The 18,969-nt window shown below is 40.9% G+C and overlaps 1 protein-coding gene across 1 annotated transcript in view; it reads left to right on the forward strand.

The window, feature by feature from the left end:
- Positions 1–209: 209 nt before the first annotated feature.
- Positions 210–18,969, forward strand: part of SYDE2 (synapse defective Rho GTPase homolog 2) — a 42,201-nt gene continuing 23,441 nt past the window's right edge. Inside the window, exons 1-2 of the mRNA XM_032217431.1 lie at positions 210–2,235; positions 7,909–8,613. Coding sequence (XP_032073322.1) covers positions 669–2,235; positions 7,909–8,613 — 2,272 coding nt within the window. The 5' untranslated portion in view covers positions 210–668. The remainder of the gene's footprint in view (positions 2,236–7,908; positions 8,614–18,969) is intronic.

Raw genomic sequence — 18,969 nt, forward strand, 5'->3', positions numbered from 1 at the left:
GGGCGATCGAAGGCTTCTCCCCCCCAAAAAAGAACCGGGTTCAATCTAACAGGGCTTCTCGCTGGGTTTAAGCACCGATGGTCGAGGAAAGGGTTAATTTTGGAAGAGGGAAGCCAGAGGGGGCGAAGGCTGGAAGAGTTCGTCTCAGCGCCCCGCCCCCGCGCGCGCGTGTGTGTGGAGGTGGCGCGCGGCGGCGGCGGGGAAAGGGGGGGGGGAGACGGGGAGGGGGGAAAAGAGCCGGGCAAACCTGGCCTCCCTCTCCTGTTGTTCTCCCCCGACGTCTCAGCCCAGGCTGGGCAGCCTCGGGGCTGGAACGCGAGGAAGGCAAGGCCGCGCGCGCGCTCCGGTCCAAAGGGGGGGGGGGGGAGCGCTCTTCAGCCAAGCTGCTTTGGCAGTAAGACATGCGCATTGCGGAGCGCCCTCTCACCCCGCTCAGTTATGCCAAGTATGTGAGCCCGAGTTGCTGCTGCAGCAGCAGCAGCGGCGGTAAAGAGCGAGAGGCGCCCGAGGACCAGCTAGAGAAGATCATGGCGCGCTCTAGTCAGCTGCGCTCCAAGCTGTTGCGCTCGCCGTTGCTACCGCCGTCGCCTCCGCTTTGCTCAAGGCGCCGCCAAGCAGCGGCACCCCGATTGCGCTCGACAGCAGCCAACTGAAGGAGGCGACCAGGCATGGCTGACCCTCTGCGCAGGACTTTCTCCAGGCTGCGAAGTAGGAGGTCGCAGCGAGTAGCCACAGAAGCCGCTGCCCGCGGGAACCCCAGCGAGAGAGGCGGCAGGGGCGTCGGAGCCCTTGGAGGGAAAACCCAGCAGAACCTGCACCTCCATCACCCCTGCCTGGAAAACGGAGTGGCGACCGAAGCGTGTCCCGGGTTGGGAAGCCAGGTGGGCGGTTGTGAAGTGCTCCTCGTGTCCCCGTTGGAAGGGCCGGCCTTGCGGGAGTCGGCTGCCTGGTCCCGGTGGGGAAAGGCGGAGATGCCCGGAGAAAGGTTGCCGGGAGCCGCTGTGGCCCGCGCTTGCCCTCCGAGAAAGCGCGCGGAAGGCAGGGCGCTGCAGCAGCCGAGCCCCCCGGAGCTCCGCGCGCCTCCGCCGGCCGCCGAGCTCTGCTTCTCCTCGTCCTCCTTTTTCCCGAGGGGTTCGGAACCTGCACCGGCCCTGGAGTGCGGTGGCGGGAGCGAAGAAGACGACTATTACGATAACCAGAGGCTGCCTGGCTGGGGCTGCCAAGGAACGACCCGAACGGCCGAAGAAGCAACGCGGGGAAACAAGGAAGGCAACGCGGCCCCCTGTCCGGGTGCTGGCGGAGGCAGCAGGGCCAGAGCGAGAGAAAGCACCGGCAAACTGCGAAGCCAACTCCAGGAGGCCTATTACCTGTTGATCCACGCCATGCACGACCTTCCTCCGGCCAGCCCCACTGCTGGAGGACCCTCACCCCAGCCCGCCAGCCATCTGCCCGCCTCTGAGGACGCTGCAGGGAGTGATGATTTACGCTGGTCTTTCACCTGTGCCGAGGGATGCTCCCCATTGCAAAGATCCGATCCCAGTGCCCAAGGCTCAGCCAAGAATCCCATCTGGCGCCAGGGCATCAGCAAGAGTCTGGAGAGCCTCTGCTTTACCCAGCCTTCCGCTTACAAGCTGCTGCTCCTGCGGAGATGTCGGAGCGAAGGTGCGCTCCAATCTCTGTTTCAAGAGCCACTGGAGCCCCGTGGCCAGCTGCTGCTCAAACCTCAGGAACTTGGCACCAGCCAGGAAACCTGCTTCCTGGCAGCTGCCACACATGGCTCTGGTGACAGCGGCTGTGAGAAGACCCTCAGCGGCCAAGGCCTTGGTGAAGCACATCCCTCGGGACTCCAGGAAGACTTGGGGGAGCTGTTAGCCCCTGAGCTGTATGGAGCCCAGGGCAAAATGTTGGATCCAGTAAGAGCAACCAGGTGTAGTCATGAGGGAAGACCCCAGCAGCCCCCAGAAAATTCCTCTCCGGGCCCCTTCAAGCCACCTGCCATGACTGTTCGGAAGCTGCAGAAGTGGATGTACAAAGGACGCCTGCTCTCCTTGGGCATGAAAGGCCGGGGTGGGACAGCTGGGATGTCCCCCCCATCTTCCCACACCAAAGTCACTGGGAGTTGCAGGCCACTTCTTGGCAGAGGAGAGGGGCTCACACTTTCGCCCCCTGCTCACTTGAATGGTCCAGGGTCCAAGGCCCGAGTATCCCCTTCAGACCAAAGAATCTTGCTAACAGGTAATGATTTCTGTGGTCTCCTGTTTTCCTTTCAAGGGTCGTGAGCTTAAGGGCTTTGTCCCACTTTTGCTGTTAAGAGTTTCTCCTCTTTCTTGCTTCTCTGTGATTGTGGAAGATTTAGCTTGTTGAATGTCTGCTAAGCCTAGAAAACCAGCCATTTTGAAAGCTGATGCCAAAGCCTCATGTACTATGTGGTCTTTTTCCAATTGGCTTATCTCTTCAGTAGCTTCCAGAGCAAAAAAGGTAGCTTCACTTTTCCAGCCTGGAATACATGATTTATGCAGTGAAGTTGATTGAACCTTGTTTACACAATATTATACAACCCGCCTAATTTTTAACCCAGAAGGCATGCAAACTCCTATGCCAAATAGCAGGCTAAGTTTGCAGGAGAGAAAGAGTCTCTGTCCATGTTTGCAGAGCAGAGCTAGACATTTTCCATTGAGAACGTACCACAGTTCAGTTCCTTTTGGCATAACCTGCTGCGTGATACAGTCTGGTTAAATGTTAATAGTTGTGTAAATTGTTTCTGTTCAATGTGGACAGTTTAAATGTGTTTTTCTTTGGCTGCATTATTATAGTTTGAAGCATATGGTGTCATGCTTTCGGAACTCCTGTTGATAAGAGTGCAAGTGAGAATGAGAAATAAGCATATTTGACAATCCTTATGTAGCTAGTATCATAACCTGTGAAAAATTGCCACGACAACAATGTATACTCTAACATGTTGCTATTGTTTTAGGAATTTGGATACCCGGTGAAGAGAATTAGGGTTTCCACATGATATTTGCTACACACCTACTTCTTATTTCTCTCAATTGATATGCGTTCACGAATGATGTCTCCATATGTGTTCTTCGACATTCCCTAATTAGATCACCTCTAGATTGAGCATATTGTAACACTCCTAACTCTGAGCTGCCATTCAACACACTTTGGACAGCAGATTAAAAAAATGGGCAGTGCTAATAAAATTGGACTACAACTTACATCATTCCTTGGGTGGGAAGCTGGGGGTAATGAGCATTATAGTCCAAAACAGTTAGACTATCTGATACACAGGCAAGTGGTTTCAGAAGTTGAAATAAAGGCTGTGTTAATGTTTGATTTTCAGATTCAGTTCAAAAAGATGATTTGAATAAACTGACCTGATTTAAATTGATTTTGGTTATTTTTGATATTTTGCATACCTACATAAGAACCTTTTCAAAACTGAACTGACTATTTTATTTTCATGGACTCCTGGAAATATCAGTGATATATACATAAATACTTTTCTTATCTCTTTTTCAAAATCCTTGCTTCAAGCAGCAGCAGAAATTGAAAAAAAACATGGGTCTGGTGAAGCCCCGTGACTTCATTTTATTCTGTCTATTCTGAGGGGTGAAATATTCTAGGAAGAGCTGCCAACTCAGCATGGCCATTTCTAGAAAATGGTTTCCTTTGTATATTAATTGTGTGTGGCTAAAGTGAGTTAATAACTCACTTATTCAAGTACCCATATGTGAAGCAATCTTTCTAAGTCTCATTCCATTTATTTCTTTTAACCCAGCATTGCAATAGTTCAGCCTAAGCCTGAATCTCACTAAATGTATATAGGGTCAGGGAAGAAGATGGGACAAAGTAGAATGAACTATCTTTTAATGGCAAAATTACAATGAAGGGGGAAAAATTGGGGGAGAGCCTTCCTAACTATGCCTTAACTCCAGATCTGGTCTGTTCTTATGTGCAGAAATTGTAGGTTTTTAAAATGGCAATTGATTAATTATTTGTTGGGATAATGACTTTTTTATTGTGTATGCCTATATTATCATCATCATCATCCTGAATCAGTTCATTACAATATGAAGGCATCTTCACTGAACATTATGGACCAAATCTATTGGTCTACTTCAGTGCAAGTTGTTAGATTTTATAGAATAGGCTTGAGAGAGAGTTCCCCAAATCACCCAGTGAGTTTCTGTACTTTAGGAAGGAGCAGAATTTAAATCTCCATGCTCCAACACCTTAAGCACTGTACCACATTGCTCTTGCATGCCTATATAACAGACAAGGAAGGCTATCTCAGAAATGTGTAGCTTTACCAAACCTTTAATTCTACCACTTGCATTATTGAATGACTTCTGAATCAGCTAAATTATTTGTTGTTTTTTTTAAAGAACAAGACATAGCCTTAAATCTAGTTTTTACATGTATGGTTATGTGTGAACAGTTATGGAAACTGTTCAGAATCCAGTCTTCAGAAACACAGCTATCTATAATGTAGGAATAAGCATCTTCTATTTTAATATATTCTGATCTGTAGATTGAGCGCTAGTTTGGAATAGTGCTTAAGGCATCAGGCTAGAAAACCACGAGATCATGAGCTTTAGTCCCACATTAGGACCGAAGCCCTGAGTGACCTTGAGCCAGTCACTTTTTCTCAGCTTTACAAAGGAAGGGATGCAAACCAGTTTTGAAGGACCATGCCAAGAAAACAGCAGGGACTTCACCAGGCAGTGTCCTGGAATTGGACAGAATTGAACAGTAGTTTAAAAAAAGGTTATTTCTGTTTCTTTTGTTATATTAACCTTCAAATACAGAGATATTTATCTTATTATAGAATTAGCCAGTTTGGTGACTTCCTTGTATCTTGAAGTTCAATTCCTATGAGTTAGCATAGATAATAGTCAAGGTTTTGTGGAATTTATGCATTTGTTAGATATGTATCATATTTTTCATTTAGGAGTTCAAAGTGACAAGCATAATATTCTCTTTTTCCCCTTTTTTCTACAGCAGACAATCTGTGACATAGGCTAGAGCCACTAGGCTAAGCAAGAATGAGTGGCCCAAAGTTATGTAGGAAGTTTCCATAGCTAAGGGTAGACTTAGTCTCGGTAGTGCTAGTCCAGCACTTTACCATAACATGATACAGGCAGAATTATATGCCCACACTGAATTTCATAAATTCAAAATACCTGGAGGTTGATTGTTCACATCTCAGAAGCATTCAAGTTGCATAATCCATCCTGCTTAATCATAAACTTAGTTAAGTAGTAGATGTACGGCAAGGGTGTTCCATATCCACAGGGGTGGGTTTCTCGCCCCGAACGGGGCCGGCGGCGTCCTCGTGCACACGCACAGTGCACGCATGCGTACTAGCGCCTGTGCGATGCTCCAGCTGCTCCGGGAGGATCACGCAGGCGCTGTATGCGTTCTGCGCATGCGTGGAAGCGCAGAACTCGTCAAAACCGGGTAAGAAACGCGGGCGGGCGGGTGGATCCTTCGGCGTTCCCGGAAGTTGCTTACTTCCGGGTTCGCCGACCAACCGGTTCGCGGGGACCGCCGCGAACCGCCTGAAACCCACCCCTGCATATCCACCCTCTGATTCCTTCAGTGAGTGGAGAAATATGACTGCCAAGCTACTTTTGCTTGAGTTAAGCTTGCTTTTCTAAATGTTGTGTGTGTGTGAGAGAGATACTACAAATATTTGCTTAGTCTCCCCAAATTATGCATATTTTCTTCATGGAGGAATTGGAATCAATACCAGCTACTACAACTGCCTCTAAAGTTTGTTGAATTTCCAGGAATTTTACACACCTTTGTACAAATTCTCTCTGGGTGTTGCTGGAAAATCCAAGAAGTAAACCTGCTGTGTTATTCAGGACCCATCCCCCAATGTTACTGTGCTCAGGTGAAAAGGCTCCTTACAGGTGTTTATGCTTTTCATAATGTTTGAAGAAAGACTAAATTACATTAATAGGCATTCCTTATCTTGTCCTTTTAGCAGTGTGTGGTCTCTTGTTAACTGTAGAATCAGTTGCATTTTAATATGGTTTCTTTTTCTTTCATGTTACAACTTTTCGATGTAAAGTACATACTAAATTACTGTAGTAGAAAATGCTTTTCAAGCGTGCAGCCACATTTTGTTTTATGTTCTGTTTTAGGATTATACCAGGTTTAAAGTTTCATTGCTTTAAATCCTCCTAGATTTATTACAAAACACTTATTCAGAAAAATGTAATTAGCAAAAGCATTCTAAGTATTGGTTGCAAAATATTATTATATTTCACATATTGTTTTACAGGCATGGGGAGGTTACAATGCACATAATTATAATGTACCTTTTAATTATACAGAGTTGAATAGGCACATAGAAGCAGATATGTTCAAGAAGTAAGATTTGCTATGTTGTGAACAATTTTTTGGCAAGTAGAGTTATAGCATCTTCCTTAGAATTACAATTTAAAGCAAAATATAAATAGTAGCACAGTGAGCAATTAAATGATAGCAAGTTCAATTTAGAATGGATTGTATTTAAATGAGGGATTCTCCATCTTTAAAGGAGACTTAGAAGACCTTATGAGAATAAAAACAGAAAGAGAAAAGGCCGTGTTATCTTTAAATACAAAGAAGACAAGGTCATATCAACATCTATGAGTTTACACTTGACAATGAAGATGTGAAATAGTGTTTTCTTAAGCTGATAAAGATGGGGATTGTGCTTGAGACATAAAGATGAGTTTAATCCTAAAACCAATACAGTCAAAATGTGGGATAGATCATAAAGGATTAGGTCATTTTAGTATTTGTTTTCATTAGAAGCAGAAGGAATACATTTATTAAAAATCCATCTTAAATAGATCTTGTTAGGGTTAGGGCTATTAAGGCTTTAAAGGAAGGTTAACTGCCTTCAGCTATAAACATATTTTGTGACTGCTTATAATATTCACGAAGGAGGACAAATATACGTGTACCAGGATAATGTTGCAAGATCCAATGTGAGTCAGTCACCAGGACCAGAAGCTTTGTCTTCTGAGATTTCACACTTGTACTGGAGCCCATCTTCAGGGAACTTCCACTCTGCCATAGTCTGCCATAGAGAAGTTCTCTCAGAATGGGCTCCAGCACAAGTCTGAAAGCTCAGAAGACAAAACCTCTGGTCCCAGTGACCAACCCAAATTGGATCCTGCTCACAATATTATTGCACAATTTTAAATTACTTTAGATAGGGAGAAATAGAAATAAATCTATATAATCTTGTGGACATAATTGTACAGCTTTTGAAATATATTATCAGGCCGTTGAGTAAAACCTAAATGTATTGCATTTAGTGGCACTAAATAAAATTTGTCATAGACTCATTAAAATAGATATAAAGGTCATTATGGTTAAGACTGGATTTGATGTATTATGTTGACCATGGTCTGAAAAAAAACTGCAATTCTATACCAAATATATATCAGCCATGCTTAACGGAGCACCTGACATTTAATAACAAGTCTTTCTAACATTACAAAGTTGCACGGATGTCAGTAGAGAAAACATTATCAAGATTTTGGTAATAATTTGGCCATCATCTTGATGGATGACTAGCTTTGCAAGTTCTTTTTCTGTGGTAGTTTATATTTGATAAATGTCTATGATTCATTTGAACTGTATCTTTAAAACAGCTTGTTGTATTTCTGTCAGCACATTTTATCATGTAGTATTTAATCATCACCCTTGATTCTGTTACAAAACAATAAGTTTCGCCATTTTGCAACTGGACTATTATTACCTTCATGGATGAAATCTGATTGCATTGTGTCATTTTATGGCTCTTTTTTATGTTACAATATTTTACGTACACCTGATATCAATAATGACAACTTGATAGCATCTAACATACTATTTTTCCCCTCTTCCATTTTATAGAGCTGATCGAAAATGTTTACATACCTTCTGTGAGCAGAAGAGAACTTAAGAACTTGAAATCCAGTGAAGTTTCTGAGTGCAGGCCTCAGATTGCTAGCATTACTGTGTCCAAGAAGCGGAACTGGTTGCATCAAAGTTCTCGGAGAGTACCTAGTTTGGAAAAAGGAAACTCTTACAAGAAATTTTCAGGAGAAAATTACCAGGTACTGAAATCTTCCAGTCCTTTCTTTGAGCCAAAAATGCCTCAGACTTTTTCCAAATTTCTAGGACAGGAAAGCCCTAGAGGAAGAGTTAGTTCTGCACATGCTGCTGAGAATGGAACAAGATCTTTGGCACTACAAAACTGTACTTTAGATTTTGGTGAAGATAATGATGCAGATGATGAAGGAGAAATATGGTACAATCCTATCCCTGAAGATGATGAGCCTGAGTTCCCTTGTTTTCTAAGTGGCCATAATAATCATTTGGACCCCCAAGCCTTGAATTTTAAAATAGCATCTGGGAATGATTTAATCAAAGTCATAGGGCATAATGAAGGCCTTCCTCAATTTTTAGACTGTTCTGGAAATGGTCAGCCTAGAGAAACAAGTCAAATAGATAATGTGCATTCAGTGGAATATTTGCAAACACAAAAGCCAAAGCCTCTATGCAATACTCTGACTGGGTCTGCAGTGGATGAAGGTCTTCTTAAAGCTACTACAGGAGGTAAGAGCAATGCAAACATTTAACTTACAGTACAATTATGTCTGCCTGCCCCCCCCCCCCCCATGTGACACAGTCATGTTTTAGAGAGGTGAAAATTCAAATCTTAACTTGGAACTAGTTATACATAACCTACTTAGATGTGTAGATGTCCATTTTGTATGAATAGCAATAGCAATAGCAGTTAGACTTATATACCGCTTCATAGGGCTTTCAGCCCTCTCTAAGCCGTTTACAGAGTCAGCATATTGCCCCCAACAACAATCCGGGTCCTCATTTTACCCACCTCGGAAGGATGGAAGACTGAGTCAACCCTGAGCCGGTGAGATTTGAACAGCCGAACTGCTGAACTGCAGTCAGCTGAAGTAGCTGAAGTAGCCTGCAGTACAGCACTCTAACCACTGCGCCACCTCGGCTCTGAATATCATGTTCACCTGAAATAATTATTTGTACATATAATATATGCATTTCCTAATAATGTGTGTGCATCAGAGTACATTTTTATAAGATTTCGCCATATCTCAGGTCTGTGGGAAATCTTAATGTTCTACTCTGTCAGAGTGGGCAGAAAGCATATCTGAATCACAGCTGGTTTCTTCGACTTCATATTAACTCCTGGCGGCATTTGTTTTTATTTAAATCACACATGTATTAAGGTGGCAAATTATTGTTTAGCATGCTAAGATTATAAAAACCATTAAACTGTAACTATTCTATAGAGATGGAAAGAAATTTATTTGGCACCATTACTGTGAAGTGGTACATTGAGAATCAATAACTGCTACAAAAATGTAGATTTTTTTCTTCTTCTGAGGAAAGATACGGTAAATTACATTTGTAAAATAGGCAGTCCTCGCTTACCAATGCTAATTGAGATCAGGAATCTCAATTCCATTGCTAAATGATGCAGTGCAAGTTGCAATGTGATGTAACTTCATTGACTTAACAGCAGAAGTGTCAAACTCACCTTGTCATGTCGTCATGTGACTTATTGTGGCTTTTCCCCCCCTTCGCTAAACCGGGGGTGGGCATGGCCAGTGCATGATGCATTCAGGCTACGGGCTGCTAGTTTGACACCCCTGACTCACAGGAACAATTCCAGCAGTCTCCTTTGCTTTTTATGAATCCTGCAGGTCACAACCTCCCATGGTTATGTGATCACTACATGTGACTAGTTAACTTCCCCATTAATTTACTTGTCAGAAGCCAGCAATGGAAATTGAAAATTGCAATCATGTTCCCAAGGGAGGGTGTGGTGCCATAATTGCAAACTAATTGCCTGAATCGTGCTGATATGATGGTGGGGATGCTGCGACAATCACAACTAAAAGGATATGTAGGTCCCTTTTGTTCAATCATAACTTTAAATAGTTTCTAATTAAGTGTACACGAAGCAAGTTGTACATGTGTACATTTGTTGTACAGGTAACTTGGAGTATTGACAGCTTCCCTCCAAAATTAAGCTGGATTTCATTTTACCTACACTTATTTTTTCAAAATACATTTACTATGATTGGTCTGTAATCGTTTATGGGGTCTGTAATGCAAACTTTGCAAATAGAAAACATTTTGGGGTTTACTCCAAATGGAGCTTCAAGCTGCTGAATAGTTCCCTTATGCTAAAAGAAAGTATGAGGAAAAGATTTAGAGTACATATTTTATCTCATTAAATACCAACTAATAAATCTCTTTTTTTTAATCTTAATTTTTATAGGAAGTTCTACTTCTTCTGATTTATTTTAACATTTTCATAGTTTGACAGTTTACCTGCCTTGAGATAAGTTTTTATATACTTTTATATTTTAATTTTGTGGGATAATGTGGCTCAGTAGCTAAGACGCTGAGCTTGTCGATCAGAAGGTTGGCAGTTAGGCAGTTCAAATCCGTAGTGCCACATAACGGAGTGAACTCCCGTTACTTGTCCCAGCTTCTGACAACCTAGTAGTTCAAAAGCACGTAAAAAATGCAAGTAGAAAAATAGGGACCACATTGGTGGGAAGGTAACAGTGTTCAATGCACCTTCGGCGTTTAGTCATACTGGCCACATGACTACGGAGACATCTTTGGACAGCGCTGGCTCTTTGGCTTTGAAATGGAGATGAGCACTGCCCCCTAGAGTTGGGAACGACTAGCACATGTGTGAGGAGAACCTTTACTATATTTTGAGTTTAAGACTTATTTATTACTCAAGCTTGAACTTACACGCTGTATCCAACACAATTTTTTAAATTGTGGCTTTGGGGAAAGATTTTGAGAGATCTAAAATCAATCATATGCCTAAATATTATTCCTGTAAGTTATATTAAACCTGAAGGACTGGATATGTATGTGAGGTTCTGGCTTCAAGTATGAAAGTTCATGGACTTTACATTTTATCTTACAATATTAAGAGAAGATGTTCATGGAAAAATATCAGGATAATTTACATGATTTTCTACAGGCTATCCCCATTTTTTAAATAAATCAGAAGGAAAATTGCTTAATATATAGTCTAGTACATCACAATTGCGTAAAACACTTAACCACACCATCAACTTTAGCTGACTTCTGAATGTTTCATATAATCTTGAACATACATCTCTGCAGATGTTTCAACAAAGATGCTTTGGAATGCATATATACAGCTATGACTTTTTCCAGGTTTATATGATTGTTTTGGAAATTGTTCCAGACAACTTCATATATGTGAATGAATTGTCCCTTCATTTTTTTCCCTTAGCAAAGTATCTGTGTTTGCACTTGCTTGCACAGACAGCCAGGGTGGTTTCCGTGAATGGGAAAAAGATGTGGGACCTTGAATGAATCCAGAAGAGAAGAATCCTTCTCATTCTAAAGTACCTCTTTCAGTAAATTATTTAAATCAATTATAACTTTGGTAAGATTGAACCAGTTTTGGAGAGCGTTATATTTCTGTTTTCTCTTATTCATTCTAAATGTTTATGTCCTCTCTTTGTAGTCACAAAGCAATCTGTGAGTTTTATCTTTACATGTCTCCTCTTATAGAAAGACAAAATCAATCCTCAAATTATGTTTTTATATCCATTGGTCTGGAGAGAAATGTCTTAATTAATCTTTGAATTTGTTAGAGGAGATACTACGATATAACTTTAGTTATACTTTGGAACAACAGAGGTTATAATGTAATAACTCAATGTTATTTGCCAAAATATATATTTCTTCATAAGCTGCAAACAAGTATGTTGTGTGTGTGTGTGTGTGTGTGTGTGTGTTTCGCGGAAATAGCCTCATTACGCTCAGGACGACTTTACTCCTAATGTATGAACATAGCACTGTAGTCTCAGGCTTGGTGTGTTTGAGGGAAGATGATTAACATTAAGGGGGGTTTCATTTGCTGAGCAGCACTGTTAACGTTTTTCTTGGCACATTTTTATTTTTATAGCTTTTGCTAAAATGTTAATAACGGATTTTATTTACTAACTGGAATATTTTAAACTGCATGCATTTATATTGCAGTGTAATTCAGTGATTCTTTTTTCCACTTGTTTTAGTTGAGGTTTGTAACACATCCCCTCATTTATTAGAGAAATAAGAACGTTCATATCACAGGCAAAAAAGTCACTGCTTTATTGAATGTTTTGATTATGAGACTATAATGAATTCTGGTGACATTGTTTATGAGTTTATCCTACACTGTTTCTTTATGGAGTTAATGAAGCTATTTTAAATGCCTCTTGGGATTTTGTGTGAGTTGAATGAGGATCTCTTTGAATGGAATAATTGATGAGGAGACTTCCTACTGTTAAGTAATTGGCTTTATTGCTAAGGAATACTTAACATTTCACTTAATCCTGCTAAGGTATCTACTATTAATTTTAGTTAAACTGAAAATGACAGTTTATCTAGGCAAAATGACTACATAAAGTATATTAAGCCAAACAAGCTAACATTATATGAATGTGAAGCTGTAAGCAAAATATGCTAGGCTTATATGGATTGATGGTAGAACTGATAATTCTTTTGCTACAGTGATGTTTTAAACACAGTAAGAATCATTCTAATAACTACACTTTATGTGCTGGATTACAGTTACAACATTAATGAAAAAGTAACTTTAAAAATAACTTCTTTTTTGACTTTATGATTAATCCTCACATTTGCTACCTTTGCAAGCCTTTAAAGCCAGAGAAAGCTGAAGTAAGCTTGTAAGCATATTTGTGGTTTTACGTAGTGAACACTTTCCTATTAACACAGTTGTTGGTTCCAATTGTAGTTGCTAAATGAGGACTGCCTGTATTGTAGAACAATGAATGCTTCCATCGTGCTTTATCCACTTACTCTACTCCGGTGTTTCTCAATCTTAGCATGTTTAAGATGTGTAGATTTCAACTCCCAGAATTCCCTAGCCAGCATGGCTGGCTGGGGAATTCTGGGAGTTGAAGTCCACACATCTTAAAGTAGCGAAGATTGAGAAGCACTGCTCTATTCCACTCCCCACCGCCATCTCTTGCCTTATGCCCCATCCACAGCCAATTATAATAATGACAAAATAACAAAAGCTGCAGTGGAGACATCATGATGTAAGCTCTGCCATTTTTTTTTAACTTACATTGCAGCATTAGACAGCAAGTCCCAAAGAGGCATATATGCTTTGCAACGTAACAATGCGCCTTTCATCACTTTCCCCCCTTCTTTGCTGTTGCCGATTCTGCACCCACCACCCTCACCTCCAAAGTTCTGGATACTAAGGTGACCTACTGACTCCTCTTTAAAAAGTACTGTGCCTTTCTCCTTCAGTGCTGTGACTTCGTGCGGATATCTAAATGTGGCACCGGAACTGTTCCTCTTGAAGGGTTACTAAAAACAGTCTTAAGTTACATGGCACAGAAGCGCTCCAGGAACTGCATTCCCAGAAGATGGCATGGTGCTTAAATTGCTACAGACTCCTACGTTCCTTAGAATTTATTGTTTTATTTTCTCTAGTGCAGTGGTGTCTCACTCCCCTTGCCATTAAAAAGCATTCTAGAACAAAGGAGCAGCTTTTTCTTATCAAAAAGTATAAACACTGCTTATCCTAGAAAAAAAAAACAACCACCCCTTTTAAGGCAATTGCAAGTTTCTCGAAATAAGTTTGTCTTTTCATTGCAATTGCTATTTCCATCTTAACTATAGTGCTCCTTGGTGAGGATTTTAGAGACCACGTTTATAGAACTATGCTTATCTCCCTCTTCAGTCTTCCTTTGGAAAATTAGAGCAGGTCCTATTTTAAGTTAAGGAAGAGACTGAAATGAACTAGAATCTGTATTGAACTTCCCAAAGTCTACATATTGCTTGTAATTTTTATCACACTGTTTCCTTTTTTTTTTTTTTGCACAAGATTTGTGGTCCTTTTGAATTTTTAAGGCTTAATAGCTTTGGCCTTCTGAAATAATGAGGAAACATTTTTAGCCACATTACCTCACTGGAGACGTGTCAGAAGATGCTTGTTCACAGTGAGGAGTGCCAGAGCTCATAACTATTACATATAAGTGGATGCGCATGGAGATAGACAGCTAGTGTTTGGTGATTGGAGGTGAAGGCTTTTGATGGAGCTGACTTTGCTTATAGGAAAAGCAAAAAAAGCATTGTTCCAGTTAGCTCTTCAAATTAGGACTGTGCAGTATTTGGGATAATGGTAAAAGGCTGTGTGGTACTTTGTATGTGAGGCATAGCACCTGTCTGCACATCCTTAGCAATGGGGGCTTTGCTTGAATTGTATGGCTATCCTCTGCAAACTGCAGCACAATTCTTTAATAAAGATTTTATAAAATAATTCTTCAGTGTACATACACACACATAAACAAGCAAATGAGCCCTATACTGCTTTAGAAATAATTTGGAAGAAGTACCTCAGGTGATTGCACATCCACTCCTGGATATTTCAGAGAAAAATGTGGCTACTTAAAGTGTTGCAGACTGGTATTTTTAGAACAAATTCTGAAGTATTGCAGATAGACAAATAAATAAACAGTCAGGTGGATAGAAGATATCACTTATATAGACTTATATTGATTTAGGATCAATATGTTGTACAGATTGGGATTTGCTTGGTTATGTTATAAGCTATGACAAATGACTTTTCGTAGTTTTTTCCCCCCAGAGAAATTTCAACAGTGAAATGATGGGAGTATAAATTTAATAAATAAATATATGGTAATACAAATGTGAATAAGCAGTGCTATGAATATTGAACCATTTCATAATTCTACATTGTGTGATTAGTGTAAACAGAATTATCAGTGTTAATCATAAACATGTTTAGCCTTTAGAAGCTGTGGTGGATTCAAATCCTTAAAAAATAGGTCTTCTATTGAATAAGTGAAATCATAGTGTGTACAGAAGGAACAGGCACACATATTGCATAATTTTTAATATACTTCATTTTTATGCTGAAAGGAGATTTTCTGACTTGGTCAATAATGACCATATGACCTCCTTTTAGTAGGATTTAAAAATAATTTGTAAAATGGAATACTGAGTTAGAAATACCAGCTGCTGACAGCCTATAGCAGTGTTTCTCAACCTTGGCAACTTGAAGATGTCCGGACTTCAACTCCCAGAATTCCCCAGCCAGCGAATGCATTCGCTGGCTGGGGAATTCTGCGAGTTGAAGTCCGGACATCTTCAAGTTGCCAAGGTTGAGAAACACTGGCCTATAGTGACAATATCACTTACAATTATCGTTCCAACAAAGAATGAATAGGAAGACTTTATGAAGCCACCGGAAGTTCAAGATAAAATGTCAGGAATGTTAGATTGACTTCTCAGGTTTTTTATTTTATTTTTGGCTTGCTTTTCTAAGCCTTTGCCAGAGGCTTCTGACAGAGAAAGATTAATGTGAATTAATTAAAACTTTGCCCTGATTACTATGGAATGCCTCAGTGCAACACACTAGTGAGACTGTGTGGTGATTTGCAGTACAAGAGAGGCCTTTGTCCAGATTTATCAAATACCACATTTTTTATGAGCTGTTGCCAGAAAAACACAGCGGGTGTGCTAGAAATAGTCTATTCCATGTAAGGAAATAGCCTCAATAGAAGCGAAGCAGTTGAGTGAAACAAGAACTTTCACTGAGGCTCTGGAAAACATATTTTGTGCAGTAGAATCGTCTTCATCGTTTTTAAAAAACAAAGCCTAGTTGTCAATTTCCAGCAAGAAAAGAGAGCGATTTAGCTTCCGTTTAAGAAAATAACAGGGATTCTGCAGAATGTGGATAAGGTGCTATTTATTTGTATCTGTTTCTAATTGGGTCGGCTGCATAAAATTTTTTGAATGATTTGTGTGATGCTGTAAAAACACAATGCCTACTTGGTCACTAAGCAACAGGGCTCCTGCTAACAGCAGCGCCCTAAAATTTAATTAATTAATACTTATGTTGCCCAGCTCTCCTATAAGGTGACTCCAGGCCAGAGGTGGGTTCCTACCAGTTCGCATCTATTCGGTAGAACCGGTTCGTCAAATCTACCGAACCAGTTAGAAGAAGTTCCACCAGTGGACCCGGAAAGCAGGCCACACCTACAGAAGAGGTCCCAAAAATTTTTGAAACCCACCACTGGTCCTTGGATATGATTATTCTACACTATCATGCTCATATTTATAAAACTCAGTGCCTCTGTGGAAGGTAAGGATGACTACTGCATTTGTGGTGCAATCAGAACATTGTGTGTGTTGAAGTTGTTTTAACGCAAACCAAAGATGCCTTTTAAAAAACAAGTTTACATCATATTCTCATGCATGCCAGTGCTGTGTGTGAGGTAATTTAAGGTGGTTCTGACAAGTGTCGTCGGCATCTTCATATCCGGTCACATGGGCGACAAGCCACTCCCATCTGGTCACATGGGCAGCAAGCCACTCCCACAAAGGAGGCCACACCCACAGAGTAGGTTCGAACAATTTTTGAAACCCACCACTGCTCCAGGCCATAATATAGGTATCTAAGTAGTGATAGGGGGATTGATAAGTTTTTTTTCATAAGCATTTGCTTATATTTTGTTTGGTTAATTTTCCTGGTTGGTTGTTGGATGGGAAAGAAAAATTGAATTAAGGGTCAGATGCATGTTTGCTTTACTTTTTAGTGAGGACCCAGATTGTTGGGAGCAATATGCTGACTCTGTAAACCAGTTAGAGAGTGCTGTAAATCACTGTGAAGCGGTAAATAAGTCTAAGTGCTATTGCTAAATGTACTCTCTGTAGTGTTTATGGTACAAATGAGCAAAATGATGGTCTGGAGGACCATTCTGGTCCCTTTGGCGGATTGATTAGGTTAGGACCTGTGCTTTCCAGATATTATTTCTTGTCGCTTTGAATATATTTTAGAATGCTAGGGGAAAAACTAAAGAATAGATTCTTCTTATTGTCTCCCAATTCTACAGGAAAAATGGCTTTGTATTTTGTGATGTGAGGTGAAATGTGTCCATAAAGTTTTCCAGAATCCCTTTATTGCTGAAACACATGTATAAAAATACCAACTTGAAAAACTGCATGGCTCAAAGTCAGCATTTCCCCTCTCCATATTCTGGCAGTATGAGTGCAGAGGTCTCCAACGCTGGCAACTTTAAGCCTGGTGGACTTCAACTCCGCCAGGCTTAAAGAAGTCCGCCAGGCTTAAAGTTGCCAACGTTGGAAACACTTGATCTAGTGATGTCCTATTATCTCACCAAGGATACTAGAGGATAAAGCCCCTCCACCCAATTATATTCAATTACAGTTGACAGTTTGTACTGAACATCTGTTTTTAACCCTTAGGTATATGAAATTGCTGAATTTGGAACACAGTAGAGTTATTGTATATTTGTAATAGAATTAGACGTAGACTTATTAGATAGTAAACAGGGTTATGATGTGAAAATGTTTAGGTGAGCCTTCCACTTCCGTGATGTAAGAGCCATGAACAAAAGTTTATGGGGGCTCATCTTTCACTATGAAAAATTATGGTGTATAAATTGCTATTAGTGTATGCTGTATTCCAGTTTTGCATTTTTATTTATTTCCTCCTATTAAACTGGTTAGAAAATACCTTGAATATGCAAATAACTAATTATGAATCCAATATTGATTAACTAATTTCATTGGTTGTTTATGAAATTCAGATTTCTTTGATAAATGTAACAAACATCGTGTAAGAAAGGATTTATTAGTGGATTCAAAGAGATAAGTCATGCTGGAAATTTGTGGAGAATTGTTTCCAAATATATCATAAGTTCACTCTGCCATAATGATGTTGAAAGAAATGTCCTTCTGGGTTCAGCTCCAAGTGGGGAAGAAGACACTGGAGACATGGAGGCTGCTTGGAAAGATGGTTTATTGTTGGGCAGGGCTACATGGCTTGAGCCCCGAACAGAAAAGGTGATCACATGCTTCAATGTTGGTGGAGAATCCAAGAAGGGCCGAGGAAGGGGCTTGCTAGGCTTTTTATACCCTGTTTAGTCCCACCTCTCTGTTTCCTGTTCCTGTGTAAGAAATGTATTCTGATTGGTTGTCAGACTCCCATGGTGCCATGCAGGGGGCTACTCTCTAGGCTGTGATGAGTTCTCAGATGCCTTGTGGTCAGTTCAGTATATTATCATGCCTTTCTGTAGCTGAAGTCTTTATTATGTAAAGTGGGCTAGCCTGGCCATCTCAATGGCCCATTAACCGGGGATGGGCAGGAAGCTACAGGCAACTATTCTGTCTTTTAAAACATGTTTCTTTCTTTTCACATCCAGAGAAATATTCTGCCTTTTCAATATTTCCTAGGATATTTCATTTTTCTGGGAGAGGGCTGGATGATAACTTCCCACAATGAGAAGAGGAATACATGTTTGTTTGCAAAGAAAAGAAAAACCATAAAAAGCAAATTACCACCTTTGAAATGCACAAGAGCCTAAAGCAAATTTGTTTTGCAATCTTTTCCAGAACTTGACAGTGTAGGCAAATCATAGAATTTTATTTTTAAAAGAGATGCTGAAACAAAACAGGTGCATTCAGCTTTTCTTTTGAAAGACATCAATTTAACATATGCAAGAGAACAAAACAAGCAGAATGGTCCATCAGCAGAGGACTGGGTCAGTGATTCCGAGGTAGCATCTGCCCCCTTTGTCTCTTTTAAGGAAAGGTGGGGGGGGGGGGACACACATGTTCTTGGTTGTTCTGGCACAGAGGAAGGGGTATTTGTGGGAATAAGGTAGATCAGAGGACCCCAACCCCCGGGCCCCAGCCAACTACAGGGACTTGAGCCCCACGGAACTGGGCCGCAGAGGTGGCGGGTAAGCACACACATCCCTACTTGTGCGAGTGGTGGGCCAGCATTTGTGCTTTTCTGCCGCTTGCACAAATGGAGCTGTGTGCACATGGCCGCCACATGTGCAGAACTCTCCCCGCCCC

The sequence above is a fragment of the Thamnophis elegans genome, chromosome 5 (genome assembly GCF_009769535.1).
Source record: "Thamnophis elegans isolate rThaEle1 chromosome 5, rThaEle1.pri, whole genome shotgun sequence".
Taxonomy (NCBI): Eukaryota; Metazoa; Chordata; class Lepidosauria; order Squamata; family Colubridae; genus Thamnophis; species Thamnophis elegans.